The following is a 25,955-nucleotide window of genomic DNA, read 5'->3' as shown; positions in this document are numbered from 1 at the left end:
GCAGTCAACTGCATTGCATCCCCCAGAGCTGCCTCACAGCAATGAAACATCATCCTCTGATGTCCATAACTACAAATGGAATGCCACTTACCTGACACCTATAGGGCCTACTACCGTTTCTGTAAACCATTGCATATGTATATTTTACTCCCCCTCAATGGCATTGCATTAGAAATATAACAGCCTCCAATTCCTCTTGGCTAATGGGCAGCTTTTTGTGTCACCTTGAATGGAGAAATTCATTTAGCATCTTTATGGGCCGCGTTGAAGGCTCGTAAAATACACGATTCCGGCGATCGCTAGAATCAATAGTGCCATTACCCATAGTTTCGTGTTTCAAATATGGTTATGGATAAAAATGCTGCCAAACACTCAATTAAGCGTGACCTTCACTAGGCACCATGGACGAGAGAGAGAACACCAACAAAACAATTATCTCGCTTCGTTTCTCCCGTCTCTCCGTATCGGCTCATACATCATTGTTTATCAAAATGTAAACCCTAGTATTAATTTGAGCCGCTGCAGGGCCGGCTTCCTCTTCCGCCCCTTGTCCCCCAGATCAATGGTTGATTGCACTGCTACTATTTTAAACAACCCGCCTCTCCTATCTCTTCTCCTCTCAGGGCCAGTCCACTCCTCCAGTCCACTCCTCCAGTCCACTCCTCCAGTCCACTCCTCCAGTCCAGTCCTCGAGTCCCAGCCCCAGTCCACTCCTCCAGTCCTCCAGTCCACTCCTCCAGTCCACTCCTCCAGTCCACACCTCCAGTCCCAGCCCCAGTCGACTCCTCCAGTCCACTCCTCCTGTCCCAGCCCCAGTCCCAGCCCCAGTCCCAGCCCCAGTCTCAGCCCCAGTCTCAGCCCCAGTCCCAGCCCCAGCCCCAGTCTCAGCCCCAGTCTCAGCCCCAGTCTCAGCCACAGCCACAGTCCCAGTCCCAGCCCATTTCAGCCCCAGCCCCAGTCTCAGCCCCAGTCCCAGCCCCAGTCTCAGCCCCAGTCTCAGCCCCAGTCCCAGCCCCAGTCTCAGCCCCAGTACCAGCCCCAGTCTCAGCCCCATTCCCAGCCCCAGCCCCAGCCCCAGTCTCAGCCCCAGTCTCAGCCCCAGTCTCAGTCCCAGCCCCAGTCTCAGCCCCAGCCCCAGTCCCAGCCCCAGTCTCAGCCCCAGTCTCAGCCCCAGTCCCAGTCCCAGTCCCAGTCCCAGCCCCAGTCTCAACCCCAGTCTCAGTCTCAGCCCCAGCCCCAGTCCCAGTCTCAACCCCAGTCTCAGCCCCAGTCTCAGCCCCAGTCTCAGCCCCAGTCCCAGTCCTAGTCCCACTCTCAGCCCCAGTCTCAGGCCCAGTCCCAGTCTCAGCCCCAGCCCCAGTCCCAGTCCCAGTCCTAGTCCCAGTCTCAGTCTCAGCCCCAGTCTCAGCCCCACTCTCAGTCCCAGTCCCAGTCCCAGTCCCAGTCCCAGTCCCAGTCCTAGTCCCAGCCCCAGTCTCAGCCCCAGATCCAGTCCCAGCCCCAGTCTCAGCCCCAGTCTCAGCCCCAGTCCCAGCTCCAGCCCCAGTCTCAGCCCCAGTCTCAGCCCCAGTCTCATCCCCAGCCCCAGTCCCAGCCCCAGCCCCAGCCCCAGTCTCAGCCCCAGTCCCAGCCCCAGTCCCAGTCCCAGCCCGTCTCAGCCCCAGATCCAGTCCCAGCCCCAGTCTCAGCCCCAGTCTCAGCCCCAGTCCCAGCTCCAGCCCCAGTCTCAGTCTCAGCCCCAGTCTCAGCCCCACTCTCAGTCCCAGTCCCAGTCCCAGTCCCAGTCCCAGTCCTAGTCCCAGCCCCAGTCTCAGCCCCAGATCCAGTCCCAGCCCCAGTCTCAGCCCCAGTCTCAGCCCCAGTCCCAGCTCCAGCCCCAGTCTCAGCCCCAGTCTCAGCCCCAGTCTCATCCCCAGCCCCAGTCCCAGCCCCAGCCCCAGCCCCAGTCTCAGCCCCAGTCCCAGTCCCAGCCCCAGTCCCAGTCCCAGCCCGTCTCAGCCCCAGCCCCAGTCTCAGCCCCAGTGTCCCAGCCCCAGCCCCAGTCTCAGCCCCAGTCTCAGCTCCAGTCCCAGCCCCAGTCTCAGCCCCAGTCCCAGCCCCAGTCTCAGCCCCAGTCCCAGCCCCAGCCCCAGCCCCAGTCTCAGCCCCAGTCTCAGCCCCAGTCTCTGTCCCAGCCCCAGTCTCAGCCCCAGCCACAGTCCCAGCCCCAGTCTCAGCCCCAGTCTCAGCCCCAGTCTCAGCCCCAGTCCCAGTCCTAGTCCCACTCTCAGCCCCAGTCTCAGTCCCAGTCCTGGTCTCAGCCCCAGCCCCAGTCCCAGTCCTAGTCCCAGTCTCAGTCTCAGCCCCAGTCTCAGCCCCAGTCTCAGTCCCAGTCTCAGCCCCAGTCCCAGTCCTAGTCCCAGTCTCAGCCCCAGTCTCAGCCCCAGTCCCAGTCCCAGTCCCAGCCCCAGTCTCAGCCCCAGTCTCAGCCCCAGTCCCAGTCCCAGCCCCAGTCGATACAGATGGCAGTCAGATTATGGCCGTCGTTTATCACGTTGCAGAGGGTAAAATAGGAGACTATCTTTAATAACCAGCTATTAGAATGATGAAAGGGGACTTTGTTGTTTTATGAACAGTGCAGTCACACTAATGCACGCCTGATGTGTAGGTACTTTGGCATCTTCCATCTGTGGCAGTCACGGACTGGAGCCGTCACATGCTGGATGGTCGTTGGTCTGCTATGAGCAAGAGAATGAAGGACTATAAACCAAGATTTAAGACTATAGCCCCAATTCTATTTCCTTGTCATTTTCCCCAAATACAATTATTACGAAGCCTTCTATTTTCTTCAAAAACTCACATTATTTCACTCTGAAAGGCACTGGGTGATTAAAAATAGACCTTATTAGTTTCTCTCCACTCTCTGCCATCTTCTCTTTAATGGACTGGTTTCGCTCTATTTTAATGGACACATTAAAACATGTCGACGACTAAAAATCATTAGGTCTTAGAGTTGACATTTACTGTCAGCAATCAGTCAGGGACACATCCCCGTTCCCCCTCGGTAGAAATGTCAGACGAATAAGGTACAAAACTAGTGACATCATCCACACGGTTGTTAAATGACACAACGAAGCGGCACATTCCTCTGCCGTAGCTTGGCAACAGGACCATGTCTGTCCAGCGTCCACCCACAGAAGAGGAGTAAGGGGACGGGCTGGTTGCCGTGAGTGACAGCATCCCGTTTCATTCATCAGCTCCACTTTGGCTCCTTGCATGACAAAGAGGATGTAGGCTACTGTACACTGATGACTGAAGCTGAATGGACCTGAGCTATGAGTAACTGTCGGTTAAACCAGGGATCCACAGTGATGCACCTGTTGTGTCACCTGCATGCCTACTCCTTTATTATCAGTAGGTTAAAACTACCCGATGACTCACTCAAACCTTCTACTTCCTCATTGTTTACTGAATGGTACTTTCTCTGCCCTCAGCAGTTCAAAGTATCCCGGGATTTCCTACGCTAACACACTAGTATGACGGGTCAGTGCTTAAAGACTGGGCTGATGCACTTTGGGGAGCTAATTTACTGAATGTTACTTTCTCTGCCATCTCCCCTCAGTGGGAGGCCAGCGCACCAAACCGCTAAGAAATTACTAATAAAAAGCATTAGAACCCCACAATGGCTACGAGCCTGAAGCATTTGACATGGGACAAAGGGTTGCTGGGACCAATGTGAGCTGTGTGAGTTGTAATGTGATGAGGGATGCAGGAGAGCGGCTGTGAGGCTGGGACTGACTGCTAAGATTAAAGGATTATTTGCATTCTCGGTCCCATGGAAACTGTCGAATTTGAGACGGTAACAATCGCTTCCTGCAAGCAAAGAGGTTTTATTAATTAAATCTCCCCCCATGATCAGGATGGGAAAACGACATATGCAGAGGCCTCACGTCATCTCTTACTCTCAATGTAATCACATATAACAGTGATGTCTCAGAGGAAGGTACATGTATTGTTACTGTACGGCACCATCTACTATCCACTGTCTCCAAGGACCCCATCCTGTCATGAATCAACCCCACACAAGTCACACTATTTCCAGCCAGCGGCAGCGGATGTGTCCCTGAACTCCACCTCCGCTCTGAGACGGATGCAGGTGGCTGGTAGAGGTCAATGGAGGATTATATAGTGCCTTTTAACCATTCCCATCTTTTATATGCCCCGCTAGCACACAGTTAATGAGGGCAGAATCCTTTCTCCCAGGACAGCGCTTAATATCCCCTATCATTGGGACAGAGGCCCTGTTGTACCATGTTGTACCATGATGGAGCATCACAACCATCCATCTTGGCTCTAAAAAGACTCCCAGTTTCCTCTAGCTACTACCTCCTTATCTGCCTGTGGTGTGAAGCTGGTCCTCTTCTCTTCCCTGTGCTGCCCAGAGCTTAGAGCCTATCCCAGCATACCACAGTGGATTAGGCCCCTCACCAGTGACAATGACCATTTCTGCACTGTAGGCCATGTGACCTACTTGGAGACGGTCAATCTGTCATATTGGTTTGGCACCAACCTTTTTGTTCAGCCCTTATAAAATGGTCGCTACTCTAAACACCGTAGTCTGGAGATGTCTACGTGATGTAGTGCCTGCGTCTGTGATCTGAATCACATTGTATCGTTTCTTATCTCTCCAGAGTGGGTGTTTCCATAATTGTCCCCAGTCACCGTTTCAGGACATAGAAGAAGAAAAAATCCATAACATGAAGCACAATTTCAGGAAAGTGATTGTGAAAACCTTCCTTACACCAGGAGTGCTTTCCTCGCTCGCACCATCACGAAGCCAGAGGAAAAAACTAATAACGATTTGAGTCATTGCAGAGCACAAATTCATCTCCCAGAAACAACCTTGTAATCACTCTCTCCCTCAGCTAGAGTTTAAAGGAAAGCTTGGGAATAAAAAATGAAAAGAAGAATGAGATTGGGGAGGGGAGAGTGGGTGTGCTGTATTGTCCCATCAGGTGTGGGTTACTGAATTGATGTTGCTCCTTTAAACTCTTTTTGCAGCGGTGGAGGTGGAGATATGCAGGGCTGCACACCCAATAACAGCTGGGCTCCCAGTGAATCCTGGAGATCTGGAATGTGAGGCCTGGCGACCTTCCAGAGCCCAAAGGAGGATGGAGTCTGAGTCCCAGGTTTCTCACCATTCTCTCCAAATAAGATTGACCTCACCTCTCATTTGTCCCCATGCAAGCCGTGGGCAAGACGGGTGTGTGTGTGTGTGTCTCTGTGTCTCTGTGTCTCTGTGTCTGTGTCTGTGTCTGTGTCTGTGTGTCTGTGTGTGTGTGTGTGTGTGTGTGTGTGTGTGTGTGTGTGTGTGTGTGTGTGTGTGTGTGTGTGTGTGTGTGTGTGTGTGTGTGTGTGTGTGTGTGTGTGTGTGTGTGTGTGTGTGTGTGTGTGTGTGTGTGTGAGCGAGCATGTGTGCGTGTTTATTCCAGTGATCACCACACATTTCGCCTCTGAGTAAGAATCCATAAATAAAATGGCTTCTGGGGAAACTTTCTGCCATTGGTTTCATGTCTGTCTGAGATTGTTGTCAAGAGTTCCTCCACCCATACAGAGAAGGGATAAAAAAAATCAATATGACCGAAAAGGTAACTGGTACTTGGTAAGCAGCCAGCCTGGCCAGTCTGGTGATATTGTGCATTTAATCCAATTTATATAGAGACCTCAACTCATGTGTGAAAAGCAGAAATGAAATTCTCCTCTGATTAAATGGATGTGCTTGAGGTTTATTTCCTTTGACGCTGGTGGTCCTCTACTACTCAGAACGTGAAGGGAATGGAAATGATTGGTCGACACGTCACACAACAATTTTTTTCTGAATAGAAAATATTGATAAAGCATGACATACAGACCAAGCACCATGGTCTTCTTCCATCTCGGGGCTGTAACAATTACAGTTGTGTTTCAACTTGAGGATATTCATCTGCTAATGTCTTCTACTATTTACCCAAGGACTACTCTACAGGCCTGTTCCATTGGTAGTTTCTCACTCTGTGATCATTTGAGGCTCTCTCTCTCTCTCTCTCTCTCTCTCTCTCTCTCTCTCTCTCTCTCTCTCTCTCTCTGTAGCACAGCAGATGAATATCTTATTGAATCGGTTTATACGAGGCTGAAATAAATGTGATACTCCGTTATACTCTATCAATAGAGTGGGCCCCGGCACCCTGTTCTCTCCAAGGACACGTGGGAGCAGTGCCAGTGTTGTAGTACTCAGTCCAGGTTAGGGACTTGACTACAACGCTGAGCAGTGCCAGTGTTGTAGTATTCAGTCCAGGTTAGGGACTTGACTACAACGCTGGGCAGTGCTCAGCACACTGTCATACTGTGCTCAGTTTTTTTTGGCAAGGAAAATATCAGATATCGGTATCGGACAAGAATATAATATCGGTGCATCACTAATAATTAATGTAGCAGGTTAGGAGATAAAAATGACGTCCTAACCTGCTACGAAAATCACTTCGTATTCGTCTGTCCCATGTACTATCAGCTCTGTAATGCCCTGATAGTGGTATGAGACTGGTGGAGGGGTCCTGATACTCTCCAAAAGGCATCCGTCACTGAGACGAGTCCCAGGGAGGATAGTAAGAGAGAACACTGCATGTCAAACTGCCCAAGCTCATTAGAACCTAGGGGGATTGACAGCCATTCTCAGACCCAATGAGGCTCCTAGTTGCCTGGCTGCCTGGGAGAACATTGAACGGTATGAGAGAAATAATGAATCACTAAGCCTGCGTCCGTCGCACTGCCTCCCTGCCACTCTCCATCAGAGAGAGAGAGAGAGAGAGAGAGAGAGAGAGAGAGAGAGAGAGAGAGAGAGAGAGAGAGAGAGAGACAGAGAGAGAGAGAGAGAGAAAGAGAGACAGAGAGAGAGAGAGAGAGAGAGAGAGAATACTTAGTTGGGACCCTTGGTCTCTGACATATTTGAAACAAATTGGATTTACTTTAGGATCATTTTTCATCTAGATTTAAAAGTATGTAACATATAATAACAGCATATCTCATTGGGTGACCATGTCTGTATATTTATACCCTATTAAGTAATACTACCATGTCTTCACCAGCAGTAAGTAACAGTCTACAATGTAGTTTTGCAATGTGTTTCACAGTAATAACTGTTGCTCGTTGCAATGTCTGGATACTTACTGATATCTAGTGGTAAATGAGTGGTCTCACAACACAGGTACAGTAGGTACATCACATCACTAGTTTAATTACCTGTTTTATTATTATTGTTGTTGTTGTTGTTTTATGTCACTCTAGTCTGCACAATATATTTCATAATAGATATTGCAAAGGTGACAGCTGCATATTTACCATATATACGGATACCAGTTGGTTTGACAAGACAAGACTTATTATCTGACTGTTAGATTGTCAGATAATGTGGCACAGGAGATTGGTGGCACCTTAATTGGGGAGGATGGGCTCGTGGTAATGACTGGAGCGGAATAGGTGGAATTGTATCAAATACATCAAACACATGGTTTGATGCCATTACGTCCGCTCCATTCCAGCCATTATTAAGAGTCGTTCCTCCTCTCAGCAGCCTCCACTGGTTGGTAGTATTGTGCATACACCCCTGAGCCTGAGCCTTAGTTTCTGTCTGGAGCAGGCAGAGTGAAATGTGACTGTAAGTTTTGGTTTTGTTGCCTAGCAACTCATGGGAATGACATATAGAAACTGCTGGTCATTGTGGGTGGAGTCCATTTCAACACTATCAACCTGCACTTTGATCCAGCAAGCCACCACAACTTACATCGCCTCATCGATCAATTCTAACATCGAACCAAGAGGAGGAGGGCATTTAGGGACAGACACTGGGCCCCAGCACTCTGTTCTCTCACAGGACACTTGGGAGCAGTGCCAGTGCTGTAGTACTCAGTCCAGGTTAGGGGCTTGACTGCAACGCTGGGCAGTGCTCAGCACACTGTCATACTGTGCTGTCAGCTTAAGAAGAAGTGGACATTTTTGGGACAGGCACGGGGAAACAGCACCCTCTCCTCTCCCCAGGACCCACCACTTCGATCAGGAAGTGACTTTTTTGCTGCAAGTTAGGAGAACTTACGCAGCAGGTTAGGATAATTAATGTAGCAGGTTAGGAGACAAAAATGCTGCCCTAACCTGCTACAAAAATCACTTCGTATCGAAGTGGCATGAAAAGAGTCTGTCCCCTGTACTGTCAACTTGGAGCCTCAATGAGGCCCTGGCTAACTGAGAGAATGTTGGACAGTATGGGAGAAATAATCACTCATTTTGCGTCCGTCGCACTGCCTGCCTGCCAGCCACTCTCCATCTTAGAGAGAGACAGAGACAGAGACAGAGAGACAGAGAGGGAGACAGAGAGAGAGACAGAGAGACAGAGAGGGAGACTGGAGACAATAACATTTCTTTGAGGCTGTTGGAATTGCTTACTAATACAATGACAGTAACCCTTCGTGTCTGACATATTTAGGACAATGTTTCATCTAGAATTAAAAGTAATAACATAATAACATAATAACAATAACAGCATATCTCATTGGATGACCATGTCTGTATATTTATACCCTATTAAGTAATACTACCATGTCTTCACCAGCAGTAAGTAACAGTCTACAATGTAGTTTTGCAATGTGTTTCACAGTAACAACTGTTGCTCGTTGCAATGTCTGGATACTTACTGATATCTAGTGGTAAATTACTGTTCTCACAACACAGGTACTAGTAGGCACTTCACTAGATGGAATAGATTTCTTTGTTACTACTATTGTTGTTGTTTTATGTCATGCTAGTCTGTACCATATATTTCCATAGAGATATTGGAAAGGTGACAGCTGCACACAGTGCATTCAGAAAGTATTCAGACCCTTGACTTTTTCCCAATTTTGTTCGCGTTAAATTGTTTTCTTCCCTCATCAACTTACACACAAGACCCCATAATAATGACAAAGCAAAATGTAGGTTTTTAGAAATGTTTGCAAATGTATTACAAATTAGAAACTGAAATATCACATTTACATCAGTATTCAGACCCTTTACTCAGTACTTTGTTGAAGCACCTTTGGCAGTGATTACAGCCTTGAGTCTTCTTGGGTATGACGCTACAAGCTTAGCACACCTGCATTTGGGGAGGTTCTCCCATTCTTCTCTGCAGATCCTCTCGAGCTCTGTCAGGTCGGATTGGGAGCGTCGCTGCAAAGCTATTTTCAGGTCTCTCCAGAGATGTTCGATCAGGTTCAAGTCTGGGCTCTGGCTGGGCCACTCAAGGACATTCAGAGACTTATCCCGAAGCCACTCCTGCATTGTCTTGACTGTGTGCTTAGGGTCGTTGTCCTGTTGGAAGGTGAACCTTCACCCCAGTCTGAGGTCCTGAGCACTCTGGAGCAGATTTTCATTAAGGATCTCTCTATACTTTGCTCCGTTCATCTTTCCCTCAATCCTCAGTCTCCCAGTCCCTGCCACTGAAAAACATCCCCACAGCATGATTCGGCCACCACCATGGGTCACCGTAGGGATGGTGCCAGGTTTCCTCCATACGAGACGCTTGACATTCATGCCAAAGAGTTTAATCTTGGTTTCATCAGACCAGAGAATCTTGTTTCTCATAGTCTGAGAGTCATTTAGGTGCCCTTTGGGAAACTCCAAGCGGGCCGGCATGTGCCTTATACTGTAGAGTGGCTTCCGTCTGGCCACTCTACCATAAAGGCCTGATTGGTGGAGTGCTGCAGAGATGGTTGTCCTTCTGGAAGGTTCTCCCATGTCTACAGAGGAACCCTGGAGCTCTTTCAGAGTGACCATCGGGTTCTTGGTCACCTCCCTGACCAAGGCCCTTCTCCCCCGATTGCTGAGTTTGGTCGGGCGGCCAGCTCTAGGAAGAGTCTTGGTGGTTCCAAACTTCTTTAATTTAAGAATGATGGAGGCCACTGTGTTCTTGGGGACCTTCAATGCTGCAGACATTTTTTGGTATCCTTCCCCAGATCTGTGCCTCAACACAATCCTGTCTCGGAGCTCTACAGACAATTCCTTCTACCTCATGACTTGGTTTTTGCTCTGACATGACCTGTGAACTGTGGGACCTTATACAGACAGATGTGTGCTTTTCCAAATCATGTCCAATCAATTGAATTGATCAATCAAGTTGTAGAAACAAGTTGTAGAAACATCTCAAGGATTATCAATGGAAACAGGATGCACCTGAGCTCCATTTCAAGTCTCATAGGAAAGGGTCGTAATTGAATACATTTTAGAATAAGGCTGTAACGTAACAAAATGTGTAAAAGGTCAAGAGGTCTGAATACTTTCCGAATGCACAATGTGTGTGTGTGAGTGTATCGGAGGGGTTGTGGAAAAAAGCAGAAGACATATTTTCATCTCATATGGACTAATACAGTATATATTATCTTATTAAATCATTACTATACATAATATTATAAATTGATACTGAATCATTGTTATGTCAGGTCAACAGATTCTGTATAATGCAGTTTATTATGTTAGTGTACTCAGTATGTGCATTCTTAATAATAAAAATTAATACATCAAATTCCATGTTGTGCTGTCCATATCAATTGAATATTGTTTTCCCAATGTCCTTTCAACTTGTTCAATTGAATTGAACTCCCTTAAACGTGGTTGATTGACAGATGATACATGTATTGCATCTACTGCCATTTCAAATTCTCACAACTAGATGAGGATATCAATCTACACAGAGAATATAGTAGTTTATACAGAAGATCTATACAGAGACAGACATTCAAACCCAAGTGGACTCTAAACTGAACACTTGAAATGCAAACGTAAAATTATTAAATTAATCTGAAACACCAGAGTCCAGATTGAAGAATTCACTTCAACACATAATGCCTTATTGATGTTTCAAAGAGGCAACATATTGTGAAATCCAACCATTACAATCATTTAAAGGATATACTGATGGATGGGGAAAATGGTCAAGATAAGAATTAAATATACATGTGAACAACACTAAGCCTGCATTCATCACTCTGCCTGCCTGCCACTCCATCTTAGAGAGAGAGAGACAGAGAGACAGAAACAGAGAGAGACAGAGAGAGAGACAGAAAGAGACAGATAGAGAGAGACAGAGAGAGAGAGACAGAAACAGAGAGAGACAGAGAGAGAGAGACAGAGAGAGAGAGACAGAAACAGAGAGAGACAGAGAGAGACAGAGAGACAGAAACAGAGAGAGAGACAGAGAGAGAGAGACAGAAACAGAGAGAGAAAGACAGAGACAGAGAAAGAGAGAGAGCGACTGCAATAGCACTTAGTCTAGGAATTGTTTGTTAGTAGGATGTACGTTGGTGTGTTGAAGGACAGGTTCAAAGTAAATTGACTATTTTCCAACTAGATTTAAAATTAGAGTACATATAATAACAGCATATCTCATTGGGTGACCATGTCTGTATACTTATACACTATTAAGCAATACTGCCATGTCTTCACCAGCAGTCTACAATGTCGTTTTGCAATGCTTTTCACAGTAATAACCGTTACTCTTTGCAATGGCTGGATACCTACTGACATCTAGTGGTAAAGTCATTACTTGTTTGATTTAACATATTTTTTATTGTTGTTTTATATCCCTCTAGTGTGTGTTAGATAATGCATTATTGTTGGTTGGTACACTACACACACCTGCATTCCTGCCAGGATGCAGAGGGAAATGTGATAGTTCTGGTTTTGGTTTAGTTTCCTGGAATATGAAAACATAACTGTGGGTGGAGTTTTTGTCTGTGTCATGCCTTTATAATCAGTAAAACCTGCCCCTTGAGCCACAACCCTGTTAACTTGCTTCATGTATTTCAACCTTGACCAAGACAGAATAGCACACTGAGTGATACATTATAATGGAAGCCAGCTTATCTCTCCTGGAGGAACACCTCTCTTGTCCCGTGTGTTGTGACATATTCAGCAACCTTGCCGTCCTCAAATGCAGCCACAGCTTCTGTGAGGAGTGTCTACAGAAATACTGGAAGGATATGGACAATCTGCTGTGTCCTGTATGCAGGAAAGAGTGTTCAATTGAGCAGCCAAGCTAAAGTTTGGCCTTAAAGAGTCTCTGTGAATCGGTCCAGAGAGGGAGTGAAAAGGAGAAAGGATCCCAGGATATGTTTTGATGACAAGCAGCCCATCTGTGTTGTCTGTCACATATCAAAGAAACAAATGCCATGACTGCTGTCCCACTGAGGAGGCTCTGCCTGATTTTAAGGTCAGTTTGTGAAAGTACAGTGCCTTGCGAAAGTATTCGGCCCCCTTGAACTTTGCGACCTTTTGCCACATTTCAGGCTTCAAACATAAAGATATAAAACTGTATTTTTTTGTGAAGAATCAACAACAAGTGGGACACAATCATGAAGTGGAACAACATTTATTGGATATTTCAAACTTTTTTAACAAATCAAAAACTGAAAAATTGGGCGTGCAAAATTATTCAGCCCCCTTAAGTTAATACTTTGTAGCGCCAACTTTTGCTGCGATTACAGCTATAAGTCACTTGGGGTATGTCTCTATCAGTTTTGCACATCGAGAGACTGAAATTTTTTCCCATTCCTCCTTGCAAAACAGCTCGAGCTCAGTGAGGTTGGATGGAGAGCATTTGTGAACAGCAGTTTTCAGTTCTTTCCACAGATTCTCGATTGGATTCAGGTCTGGACTTTGACTTGGCCATTCTAACACCTGGATATGTTTATTTTTGAACCATTCCATTGTAGATTTTGCTTTATGTTTTGGATCATTGTCTTGTTGGAAGACAAATCTCCGTCCCAGTCTCAGGTCTTTTGCAGACTCCATCAGGTTTTCTTCCAGAATGGTCCTGTATTTGGCTCCATCCATCTTCCCATCAATTTTAACCATCTTCCCTGTCCCTGCTGAAGAAAAGCAGGCCCAAACCATGATGCTGCCACCACCATGTTTGACAGTGGGGATGGTGTGTTCAGGGTGATGGGCTGTGTTGCTTTTACGCCAAACATAACGTTTTGCATTGTTGCCAAAAAGTTCAATTTTGGTTTCATCTGACCAGAGCACCTTCTTCCACATGTTTGGTGTGTCTCTCAGGTGGCTTGTGGCAAACTTTAAACAACACTTTTTATGGATATCTTTAAGAAATGGCTTTCTTCTTGCCACTCTTCCATAAAGGCCAGATTTGTGCAATATACGACTGATTGTTGTCCTATGGACAGAGTCTCCCACCTCAGCTGTAGATCTCTGCAGTTCATCCAGAGTGATCATGGGCCTCTTGGCTGCATCTCTGATCAGTCTTCTCCTTGTATGAGCTGAAAGTTTAGAGGGACGGCCAGGTCTTGGTAGATTTGCAGTGGTCTGATACTCCTTCCACTTCAATATTATCGCTTGCACAGTGCTCCTTGGGATGTTTAAAGCTTGGGAAATCTTTTTCTATCCAAATCCGGATTTAAACTTCTTCACAACAGTATCTCGGACCTGCCTGGTGTGTTCCTTGTTCTTCATGATGCTCTCTGCGCTTTTAACGGACCTCTGAGACTATCACAGTGCAGGTGCATTTATACGGAGACTTGATTACACACAGGTGGATTGTATTTATCATCATTAGTCATTTAGGTCAACATTGGATCATTCAGAGATCCTCACTGAACTTCTGGAGAGAGTTTGCTGCACTGAAAGTAAAGGGGCTGAATAATTTTGCACGCCCAATTTTTCAGTTTTTGATTTGTTAAAAAAGTTTGAAATATCCAATAAATGTCGTTCCACTTCATGATTGTGTCCCACTTGTTGTTGATTCTTCACAAAAAAATACAGTTTTATATCTTTATGTTTGAAGCCGGAAATGTGGCAAAAGGTCGCAAAGTTCTAGGGGGCCGAATACTTTCGCAAGGCACTGTATCTGTTCCCTTTGCTTTTATTTTAACTGGTAATTTCAATGTCATTATGTGACTGAGTAGAGAGTGACTGGCTGGATTAAAGACTGGTCTGGTTTTTACCAGGTTTACAATAATCCCTTTTCATTTATCTTTAGAGTGAAATCCAGCATGTGAGTTCCACTTTGAAGAAGGAATTAGAAAGCATGAACACAGCCAGGATGTGCCATCCAACCTGGGAGGAGCATATACAGGTATCTGTCTTTTTTTTTTTAAAGTGTTTTTAAATATGGAAACATTTGAGCGGTGTTCAAGTTTAATCTTGTCTATTAGGGTCAAGCCCAATGTGGAGAGGAGCAGATAAGGGAGGAGTTTAAGAAACCACCAGTTCCCGGAACAGGAAGAGACAGCCAGGACAGCTGCCCTGAGAAAGGAAGTGCAACAGAGATGTCAAGTGATGCGAGAAAGAGCTGAGCCTTTGACCAAGCAGATTTAAACCCTAATAGAGACTATTCAGATGATCAAGGACATGGATGTTGACACTATCACATTCCTTCAGGTAAGGGTAAAGATGTTTTAAATTACAAAGATTGTAAATTCCCAACATGAGCTCATGAACTCACTGCAAAAACTGATCGTCCAAAAGACGCAAGCGTCACACTGCTAGGCTGCAGTCAAATGTCGTATAACGCCTTGAAATTCTCAACCAGGTCAGAAATTGCTGGTGAATAATTTCACAATTGTAAATCATTTATTTCTCTGTGAGTTTTTCAATTATCTCAGTGTCATCTGATATAACATAGTGACATATGTCCTTGTTTTTGTAGAATTACAAGGTCATACTTAATAGGTATGTTGTAAATTAAGTCCCATTTCATCCCTACTAAATACATGTTACGCTCCATTTACAACAGCACTGATGTTAATTATTCCTATAGAGCCGAATCCACAGCAACAGACACTGCAGATGCTGAGGTAGTGTCAGGAGCATTCATTGACATAGCCAAGCATGTGGGATCTCTGATATTCAAGGTCTGGAAGAAGATGCTTGGGATCATTTACTATAGTAAGTCCAAGTTTTTCACAAATGTTGTTTTTTAATATCTTGACTATCTTACTGTAGCAAATAAGGCCACAATACGTTGGAATTAAATGTAATTTTTCAATAGTTATTTGAAATGGTTTTATCTCCCAACACACCCACACACTTCAGTATTAAAGTAAAATATTAAAGTACAATGAACTTTCCCCTTAAGCTTCGGTGACCATGGATCCAAAACACAGTGTCTGCAAGGCTCATAATGACTCATGACCTGACCACTGTGACATACAGTGAGGAGAGGCAGAACCTTCCAGAAAATCCTGAGAGGCTTAAAATGGGAGTGTTGGGTTCTGAAGGTCACGGTAAAGGCAGACATTTTTGGGATGTAGAGGTAGGAGAAAGTGATAACTGGACCCTGGGAGTAGCCAAAGAGTCAATTGTGCGCAACAAGCCACTCAAAATGGAGCCTCAGAGCGGATTGTGGAGCATCAGGTATATTAGTGGGAAATACAGAGTATGTGTAAAACCACGCATCCAGATCAAGCTGGATGAGAGCCCACGAGTGATCAGAGAACATCTGGACTGTGACCAAGGGGAGCTGACATTCTGTGATCCCACTAAGAGCACTACTCTGTACACCTTCAATGATACATTCACTGAAAACGTGTTCCCATACTTTTACAGTACCAATCAGTTTGTCCCACTGTGCCTTTTGTCAGTTAGCCCCAACTTTGGGCAGAACATAAACATGACTGGAGACAGGTTGCCATGTTTATAATATGTGGGGACAAATATCTACTAACATGTATCAACTAGAGGGACCCCATTGTGTGAACTTTAGTTGAATCCAGCTCCATGTAAATAGCTGTAAAACTTGCCTCAACACAAAGCATACTATGGGTATAAGTAGTGTAATCTAATTGATGCCAATGGAATATGGTATGGTAACAACTGTCTATCTCATAATGCTTGTACAAGTGTTTAAAGCAGTTGTTAAATTATGTAAAATATGTCAAGTTCAGTCAATTATCTAAATAAATATTAAACGTTTCTATTGCATTTCATGTTGTGCTTTTTTATTTACTGAATGGACCTTCCTAATGATTTAAGTGGGTGTAGCTAATTTAATTAATTTACACATTATAAAATAAAGTTTCAATTTGGTACCATTGCAAATATTCACCACTGAACGGGTATCTCCAACTACCGGTTTACAGTAGAGACCACTGTTGCTCAATGCCACATATAGACAACGAGCCTATAGGGCCTATAGACAACGAGTGGGGATTCCACTAAAATGTAAATATCAATGGAGAAAATACATCTCACGGCTATGACATTAACATTCAAATAGTCGTTGATTTATATGATGTATTTGTAGTGCTCGTGGCATGACAACTCATTAGTGAAACATGACTTTTAACATGAATAAATATATTTTTTTAGAAAGTCAACAATGACAAACACAAACAATGGAGTAACAGTCTAGTACCACCAAATAATGAAACCAATGTGAACACGAAGTGGAACTGGTGGTAAAGTGTTAAAGAATGGTCTTCCTGGCTCCACCCCCATAATGATGTGTCACACCATAACAGGAAGAAGGAAATCGAAACTGGTCTTGGCGTCGCAGATCAAACAAGGAGCTAGTTACGTGTGTTTGGTCGCTGTCCCCTGTAGACGTGTCTTGGATAGCAGGTGAGTGTCACTGTAACTTGTTCTAAAGCACTCCCAAACTAAACATCGACGTGGCCTAGGACCTAGGCAGTAAGTATGTTGTTGAGCCCAAATAATTAGCTGGGTAAAGTTAAAGTACATACTGTACCTTTACAGAGGTCATTAGCTAACTAGAACACAAACAAGGGCTGGCTCTGGCTTTGTCTAATACCTACAGCTCTGTGTGTCCCTTTGCCCTACATTCCCTTCCAGAGGAAGAGTCACTTTTGTGTGAAGAAGGCATGGCCGCTCGATTCTCTCTCCCAGAGGAGGACCTCTGTTGCCCTGTGTGCTACGATATTTTCAGGGATCCTGTGGTCCTCAAGTGCAGCCACAGTTTCTGTGCAGCCTGCTTAGAGCAGTACTGGTCTGGGAAGGGGTCTGCCCGGGACTGCCCTCTCTGTAGGAGGGAGTTTGTGGACGAGCCGGTGGCCAGCCTCACCCTGAAGAACCTGTGTGACTCCTACATCCAGGAGAGTGGAGCACTTGGAGCTACAGGGGAGCTGTGTGAACCGGGTGAGCTGTGCTCCCTGCACGGGGAGAGGCTGAAACTGTTCTGTCTGCAGGACAAGGAGCCCATCTGTGTGGTCTGTCACACCTCCAGGAAGCATAAAAACCATGAGTGCTGCCCGGTGGGAGAAGCTATAGGTGACATGAAGGTAATCTGGTGTTTTAACAGGCAGCCCTATAAATATAAATTGAGTTCTCTAGATAGCTTTTTATGAGTTCAGAGGTGACCATGAAGGTAAAGGGGACAATGCTAGGAGTTTGAGCTAATCTGTTTTATGCCTTCTGCAACTATTTGCCTTTGTAGAACTGATATGTTTTGATTTTTCTTAGTCCAATTGTCTTTTTAATGTTCTTTGAAGGAGGAGATTAAGTCTGTGCTTACTTGTTTGCAAGAGAAGAAGGAGGCTTTTGACAAAATGAAGCAAAACTATGAAAATACAGTGACACACATTCAGGTAATGTTGGTGGTTGGCCATAGTATTAAATCGAAATCTCTCGTATGTTAACACATAATCCTAACAAAGGTCTCATTTCAGGTCCAGGCCCGGTTTGTGGCAAAGAGGATTCATGAGGAGTTTGAGACGCTCCACCATTTCCTCCAAGCTGAAGAGGCTGCTAGGCTTGCAGCTCTGAAAGAGGAGGAGGAGAGTAAGAGTGAGATGTTGAGGCAGAGTATGAGGGAGATGGACAGAACCCTGGCCTCCCTCTCTGACACAATCAGAGCCATGGAGGAGGAGATGGCTTTGGAGGATACTTTTTTTCTCCAGAAATGCAAGCAGACGGTGAGAAGGTGAGTCCATTACAACCCCTGGTGGTTTCACTGTCTACGGACCATTACATGATGAGTACTAACTCCTAGTTTTTCTGTCTGTATAGTGTTCAGTCTAGCACACTGCAGGACCCAGTTATGGTCCCGGGAGCACTCATCGATGTGGCTAAGTACCTGGGCTCACTTCAATACAAAGTGTGGGAGAAGATGCAAGGGATTGTTAAATACAGTGAGTACTAACTGCAGAGTGTTGAACATCACTTGGTGTCAAGACTAGTCTATTTCATTACATGATAGACTGAAATGTTAACTTTTTAAGCACTTAAAGTGCTTCTTAATGTGTTTTTACACAGCAATTAGTGGTGAGGACCACTACATCATGGTAACTGGCTGTACTTTCTCCTCAGCGCCAGTGACTCTGGACCCCAACACGGCTGCCCCCTGGCTCCTATTGTCTGAAGACCTCACCAGTGTGAGGGACAGCGATGACAAACGGAAGCTTCCAGACAACCCCGAGAGGTTTGACCCTGACACAGGCGTACTGGGCTCTGAGGGCTTCAGCTCAGGAAAGCATGTCTGGGACGTGGAGGTTGGAGAGAACAGCGCCTGGGTCCTCGGTGTAGCCAAAGAGTCCATCCAGAGGAAAGACAAGGTCTCCTCCGTGCTGAAGAATGGATACCTGTCCGTGTACTTTTACCACAAGATGTACTTTGCCGGGACCTCACCCCTGACACGACTCAATCTGAAGAAGAGCCCTCGGAGGATCAGAGTGCAGCTAGACTGGGAGAAGGGGAGAGTGTGCTTCTCTGACCCAGCTGACAACACGCAGATCTACACTTTCAAACACACCTTTTCTGAGAGGGTCTTCCCCTATTTCTGGGTTGGCTGTAAGCAGTGTCCGCTGAGGATTGAGCCATTAGAGGTCTCAGTGAAAGCTGTAGATCACACCTGAGAATGTGTTATGGAATTTTCTGTCTCTAAAAAGTGTCTTTCTTGATGAGTGTCTGTCATAAGAAAAAATCGAATGGATAAATAATATTTCAATATCTGCCGCTCGTTGCCTTTAAATAAACACTGACATTTGATTTTCTAATGGGCAAGTGTTGACAATTATTTTATTGTGCATGGAATCAGTTATTAGTTTTCTGTGTGGAATAAAACTAAATAAAAATGGACTATATCAGACTTGCTGTGGTGATCTTTCTTTTATTAGGAAATACAAAGTTGTGTTTGTGTGCAGTTGTCATCGATTTCAAATAGTTGGGCTAAACCATTCCTGTAATAACACCGTCAAATGGTATCCCCTGAAATCTACAAATGATCCTGTAAGAATATTGTCTGAAGACGACTTCCAGATGTGTTTTAGGCTTAAATTTAAATGCCTTATTTAGTTACTCACCAATCAATACTTTTTTTGAGTAAAGCAAAATGTGGACAGGTTCATTAAGCCTGAAAAACTGCACGTTAACAGATTAAAAAGTAAGTTCATGTTCTGTTTATGCGTCATGCGATGCAAGTCATTTAGCTAGTAAGTTGGTGCAAATTCGACGACAGGAGAAACATGACAGTCTCAAGCATTTGTATTAATTGGTACCTTTTTCATTAAATGTCTACAGGATATCCCTATAAAAGTTTAGGATAGGATTGGGACATTTATTTAGTCCTTTGGGTACCATGCTATGCCAACAAACTATTTACCCTCAAAAGATATTGAAGATGACTGACCTTTCATCAATCAAAGGGAAGAAGAGGGGACCTACAACTGTGATCACAGAGGCCTGTCCGAAGTCTCCCAAGGTCAGCTTCCTCACTCCTCTACTGCTCATAGAGGTCCCTTCTGACACCAACACCAGTCTGCCAGTGTGGGGACGCCATGCACTCCTAACAAGTGGACGTTGTCTGGACTGTGACACCATACAGTATCAATGTCCGCTTCACTCCTCTCCCCTCCAAGTCAGGGCAGACTACTAGTGCCAGCAATACTCCTATCTGCTCTCTTGGCAAAAGCAGCAACACCACCAGGATCATCCAGATGTCGTCAGACCCATCCTCAGCCAGACCCAAATGATCATCCAACCTCTACCACAGCAAATGACCCCAACCAAAATCACAGCCAGTGTGCTCCTCACCTTTCCTCAAAGCACCCTCTTTCCTCAACCTGGAGCAGTCACCATCTCACCTCACAAGCCCCAGAACATTACACCAGGCCCAGTCAAAACCACCTCTCATTTTCCCCCTGTCTGTCATCATCCCCCAGCTACAGCCTGTCCCACCAGCCGACCACCCCAGCCCAAACACAAGCCATTAGCACTAATCAGCCCCCTGGTCCATCCAAGATGGCAGTCAGTCTGACCTTCCACACAAACACCTCCGGCGACATCCAGATCTGCGACCACTTTCTCACTTACTTCTGCAGGACGGGGAGCAACTGCAAGCAGCACCACACGCCATACCCCTTCCACTGGCAGCTGTGGTGCGTCAACAGTCACCCGTGGGTAGACTTCACCCCCCGCGCCCAGGTTAATCTAGAGAGGGCCTAATGCAATGTCAACCGGGAGGAGATTGGAGTCAAGGAAGGGTGAGTAGTACAGGTAGTAGATGTTAATCATAAAACACTGTCCATCAGTCCTCAAAATCTGAGATTTACATGCTTGTTGTTCCTCATAGCTCCATAAGTACTGCTGAATTTTAATTACACAATAGTTTATCAATATATAAAATATTGTGCATTTACAGAGTATATGAAGAAGAAGAAAAATACATGAACTGAGACTCACCTACACACACACACACACACACACACACACACACACACACACACACACACACACACACACACACACACACACACACACACATGGGGAAGTGCCAGAGATGACATCAAGGATTTGATGCCTGTCTTTTTTAACGTAGCACTACTTGCTACCACACCATAATTCTTAATGTTTTTTTTCCATGTTTGTGTCAGTACTGATTAGAGCTGGGAATTAGCAGGTACCTCAAGATATGATACTTAGGTGCCATTACGATATTGGTATTGCGTTCCGATACTGTGATAACAAACATATTTCTCACGATGTGTGTTGTAGAGGGTCAAGAGAAAGCCATGAGAGAATAAGTTTGGATCAGTCATGAAAAGAAAAGTGAGAAAAAAAATGTCTCCCTATTTAAAAAGAAGATGGAGAACTATGAAGGAAAAATATTGAAATGTTGGTGCAGATACAGTGCCTTCAGAAAGTATTCTTTGACGTATTCCACATTTTGTTGTGTTACAGCCTGATTTCAAAATGGATTCAATTGATATTTTTTCTCCCCCTTCTACACACATTACCCCATAATGACAAAGTGCAAACATGTTTTGAGAAATTTTTGCACATCTATTGAAAATAAAATACAGAAATATCTCATTTATGTACAGTTGAAGTCGGAAGTTTATATACTCCTTAAACCAAATACATTTAAACTCAGTTTTTCACAGTTCCTGACATTTAATCCTAGTAAAAGTTCCAATGTCTTAGGTCAGTTAGGATCACCACTTTATTTTAAGTGTGAAATGTCAGAATAATAGTTGAGAGAAGGATTTATTTCAGCTTTATTTCTTTCATCACATTCCCAGTGGGTCAGAAGTTTACATACACTCAATTAGTATTTGGTAGCATTGCCTTTAAATTGTTTAACTTGGGTCAAACATTTCAGGTAGCCTTCCACAACTTCCCACAATAAGTTGGGTGAATTTTGGCCCATTCCTCCTGACAGAGCTGGTGTAACTGAGTCAGGTTTGTAGGCCTCCTTGCTCGCACATGCTTTTTCAGTTCTGCCAACACATTTTCTATGGGATTGAGGTCAGGGCTTTGTGATGGCCACTCCAATACCTTGACTTTGTTGTCCTTAAGCCATTTTGCCACAACTTTGGAAGTATGCTTGGTGTCATTGTCCATTTGGAAGACCCATTTGTGACCAAGCTTTAACTTTAACTTTAACTGATGCCTTGAGATGTTGCTTCAATATATCCACATTATTTTTCTCCCTCGTGATGCCATCTATTTTGTGAAGTGCACCAGACCCTCCTGCAGCAAAGCACCCCCACAACATGATGCTGCCACCCCCGTGCTTTGTGGTTGGGATGGTATTCTTTGGCTTGCAAGCATCCCCCTTTTTCCTCCAAACATAACGATGGTCATTATGGCCAGAAAGCTCTATTTTTGTTTCATCAGACCAGAGGACATTTCTCAAAAAAATACAATCTTTGTCCCCATGTGCAGTTACTAACCATAGTCTGGCTTTTTTTATGGTGGTTTTGGAGCAGTGGCATCTTCCTTGCTGAGCGGCCTTTCAGGTTACGTCAATATAGGACTCGTTTTACTGTGGATATAGATACTTTTGTACCTGTTTCCTCCAGCATCTTCACAAGGTCCTTTGCTGTTGTTCTGCGATTGATTTGCTCTTTTTGCACCATCTAGGAGACAGAACGAGTCTCCTTCCTGAGTGGTATGATGACTGCGTGGTCCCATGGTGTTTATACTTGCATACTATTGTTTGTAAAGATGAACGTGGTACCGTTTGGAAATTGCTCCCAAGGATGAACTAGACTTGTGGAGGTTTACAATTTGTCTGATTTCTTTTGATTTTCCAATGATGTCAAGCAAAGAGACACTGAGTTCAAATCAAATCAAATCAAATCACATTTTATTTGTCACATGGTTAGCAGATGTTAATGCGAGCGTAGCGAAATGCTTGTGCTTCTAGTTCCGACAATGCAGTAATAACCAACGAGTAATCTAGCTAACAATTCCAAAACTACTACCTTATACACATAAGTGTAAAGGGATAAAGAATATGTACATAGTTTGAAGGTAGGCCTTGAAATACGTCCACAGGTACACCTCCAATTGACTCAAATTATGTCAGTAAGTCTTTCAGAAGCTTCTAAAGCCATGACATAATTTTCTGGAATTTTCCAAGCTGTTTAAAAGGCACAGTCAATCTAGTGTATGTAAACTTCTGACCCACTGGAATTGTGATACAGTGAGTTATAAGTGAACTAATCTGTCTGTAAACAATTGTTAGAAAAATGACTTGTGTCATGCACAAAGTAGATGTCCTAACCGACTTGCCAAAACTATAGTTTGTTAACAAGAAATTTGTGGAGTGGTTGAAAATGAGTTTTAATGACTCCAACCTAAGTGGACGTAAACTTCTGACTTCAACTGTAAGTATTCACATAAGAGTCAATAAATGTTAAAATCATCTTTGGCAGCAAATTACAGCTGTGAGTCTTTCTGGACAAGTCTTTAAGAGCTTTGCCCACCTGGATTGTACAATATTTGCAAATTATTGTTAAAAAAATTCTTCAAGCTCTGTCAAGTTGGTTGTTGATCATTGCTAGACAGCCATTTTCAAGTCTTGCCATAGATTTCCAAGTCGATTTAAGTCAAAATTGTAACTATGCCACTCAGGAACATTCAATGTTGCCTTGGTAAGCAACTCCAGTGCATATTTGGCCTTGTGTTTTAGGTTATTGTCCTGCTGAATGGTGAATTTATCTCCCAGTGTCTGTTGGAAAGCAGACTGAACCAGGTTTTCCTCTAGGATTTTGCCTGTGCTTAGCTCTATTCTGTTTCTTTTTATCCCCAAAAACTCCCTAGTCCTTGCTGATGACAAGCATACCCATAATATGATGTAACCATTTGCCTGAAACATAACCCTTTGTATTCAGGACATAAAGTTAATTTATTTGCAACATTTTTTGCAATTTTACTTTAGTGCCTTGTTGCAAATAGGATGCATGTTTTGGAATATTTTTATTCTGTATCAATCAATCAATTCATCAAATGTATTTATCAAGCCCTTCGTACATCAGCTGATGTCACAAAGTGCTGTACAGAAACCCAGCCTAAAACCACAAACAGCAAGCAATGCAGGTGTAGAAGCACGGTGGCTAGGAAAAACTCCCTAGAAAGGCCAGAACCTAGGAAGAAACCTAGAGAGGAACCAGGCTATGACCAGGCTATGAGGGGTGGCCAGTCCTCTTCTGGCTTTGCCGGGTGGAGATTATAAAATAACATGGCCAAGATGTTCAAATGTTCATAGATGACCAGCAGGGTCAAATAATAATAATCATAGTGGTTGTCAAGGGTGCAACAGGTCAGCACCTCAGGAGTAAATGTCAGTTGGCTTGTCATAGCCAATCATTCAGAGTATCTCTACCGCTCCTGCTGTCTCTAGAGATTTGAAAACAGCAGGTCTAGGACAGGTAGCACGTCCGGTGAACAGGTCAGGGTTCCATAGACTCAGGCAGAACAGTTGAAACTGGAGCAGCAGCACGGCCAGGTGGACTGGGGACAACAAGGAGTCATCAGGCCAGGTAGTCCTGTGGCATGGTCCTAGGGCTCAGGTCTTCCGAGAGAAAGAAAGAAAGAACTAGAGAGAACATACTTAAATTCACACAGGACACCAGATAAAACAGGAGAAATACTCCAGATATAACAGACTGACTCTAGCCCCCCGACACGTAAACTACTGCAGCATAAATACTGGAGGCTGAGACAGGAGGGGTCGGGAGACACTGTGGCCCCATCTGACGATACCCCCGGACAGGGCCAAACAGGCAGGACATAACCCCACCCACTTTGCCAAAGCACAGCCCGCACACCACTAGAGGGATATCGTCAACCACCAACTTACCATCCTGAGACAAGGCCGAGTATAGCCCACAGATCTCCGCCACGGCACAACCCAAGAGGGGGTTGTGAAGGAAGCCTGTTGACGTTGCTTCCAGAGGCAGTTTGGAACTTGGTAGTAAGTGTTGCAACTGAGGACAGACCATTTTTACGTGCTTCAGCACCCGGTGGTCCCGTTCTGTGATCTTGTGTGGCCCACCACTTCCCTGAGCCGTTGCTGCACCTAGAGGTTTCCACTTCACAAAAACAGCAGTTACAGTTGACCGGGGCAGCTCTAGCAGGGCAGAAATAGCAGGGTCCATTAATTTGAAGGGGTGTCCACATACTTTTAGTCATGTAGTGTTACTCATAATTGGGGCCAGGAGAAATTCTCCACTCTTTTTAAAACCAGTAGTTATGTCCTACAGCACCAAAATGTTGATAGTGCCATCTCAAGCCACCTGTTGGCATTTAGACCCTACAGGGGACGCACCTATGTGGGAGGGGCTAGAAAGATATTCCTGACCTGTAAAATGACTAACCACGACTAACCATGTGTTCATTATGTTGAAATGTGTTTGAAAGAGGCTGTAGTGTCACCAGTAAAATGATTGATTGAACTGCAGGTTAATGTTTGTGTTGTAGGTACAAGGAGCACATGCGGAAGCGCGGTGACACCAAGGAACACGGGGCTCTGGAGAGGCACCTGTTCCACGGGACCGTCGGGGACTTCATTGAGGACATCTGCCACAACAACTTTGACCCGCACGTCTCGGGAGTCAATGGGTTCGTGTACGGCTACGGCTCCTACTTCGCCCGCGACGCCTCCTACACCAACACATTCGCTGGGGTGTGTAACATGTTCCTGGCCAAGGTGCTGGTGGGATAGGTGAGCGTGGGCAAGTGCAAATACCGCTGGCCGCCACCCGTCAGATCCACGAAGGAGGACTACAACCTATACGACACCTGTATGGACCAGCTGGTCAACCCCACCATCTTTGTAGTTTTTGACCGGTGCTAGTGCTACCCCTAATATCTGATCAAATACAAAGAACTGCTAGTGGTGGACGTTAATGAGTAGGTTTGCCCTGGGAGAGCTTGTGTTGCTGCCTGTGACGGTAACTGTTGTTGTTCACTGGATATTCATTCCACACCAGACCGTAATGCAGCACCTTGCATTAAGGTGAAAGACAGCATTAAGAATAGATCAGTCAAAACTGCATCAAACTAAATGTTTGTGTATCCAGTCCAAAGGATAATGTTCAAAGCCTTCCAAAGACTTGGAATGTTTTTAGAAAAAATGTTTTACAATTACCGTTTTTACAGTAAGTTTCTACAACGTCCCATTTTAAAATGGAATTATAAATGTAACACGAAAACAAGTTTGA

General features: G+C 44.9%; 1 protein-coding gene and 1 long non-coding RNA gene across 2 annotated transcripts; both read left to right on the top strand.

Moving 5' to 3' along the window:
- The first annotated feature begins 14,274 nt into the window (after positions 1–14,274).
- On the top strand, positions 14,275–15,977 carry LOC109896365 (uncharacterized). The gene is made up of 3 exons (XR_002256084.2): positions 14,275–14,430; positions 14,810–14,937; positions 15,128–15,977. It is a non-coding gene; the product is annotated as an uncharacterized LOC109896365 (long non-coding RNA).
- Positions 15,978–16,477: 500 nt separating this feature from the next.
- On the top strand, positions 16,478–19,093 carry LOC109896364 (tripartite motif-containing protein 35-like). The gene is made up of 6 exons (XM_031831544.1): positions 16,478–16,611; positions 16,843–17,288; positions 17,499–17,594; positions 17,676–17,929; positions 18,016–18,137; positions 18,316–19,093. The coding sequence occupies exons 2-6, from the start codon at positions 16,872–16,874 to the stop codon at positions 18,858–18,860; spliced, it is 1,434 nt and encodes a 477-aa protein (XP_031687404.1). The 5' UTR covers positions 16,478–16,611; positions 16,843–16,871; the 3' UTR covers positions 18,861–19,093.
- The last annotated feature ends 6,862 nt before the right edge of the window (positions 19,094–25,955 follow it).

The sequence above is a fragment of the Oncorhynchus kisutch genome, linkage group LG9 (assembly GCF_002021735.2).
Source record: "Oncorhynchus kisutch isolate 150728-3 linkage group LG9, Okis_V2, whole genome shotgun sequence".
In the NCBI taxonomy this organism is placed as follows: domain Eukaryota; kingdom Metazoa; phylum Chordata; class Actinopteri; order Salmoniformes; family Salmonidae; genus Oncorhynchus; species Oncorhynchus kisutch.
Note: the sequence above shows the minus strand (reverse complement) of the source record. Positions and strands in the feature narration are given on the sequence as shown.

Excerpts from the sequence above, each read along its gene's own strand:
- LOC109896364 (XM_031831544.1), top strand. The coding sequence starts at position 16,872 with ATGGCCGCTCGATTCTCTCTCCCAGAGGAGGACCTCTGTTGCCCTGTG. Across the intron at positions 17,289-17,498 it reads AAGCTATAGGTGACATGAAG|GAGGAGATTAAGTCTGTGCT; the intron begins GTAATCTGGTGT and ends TGTTCTTTGAAG. Across the intron at positions 17,595-17,675 it reads ATACAGTGACACACATTCAG|GTCCAGGCCCGGTTTGTGGC; the intron begins GTAATGTTGGTG and ends GTCTCATTTCAG.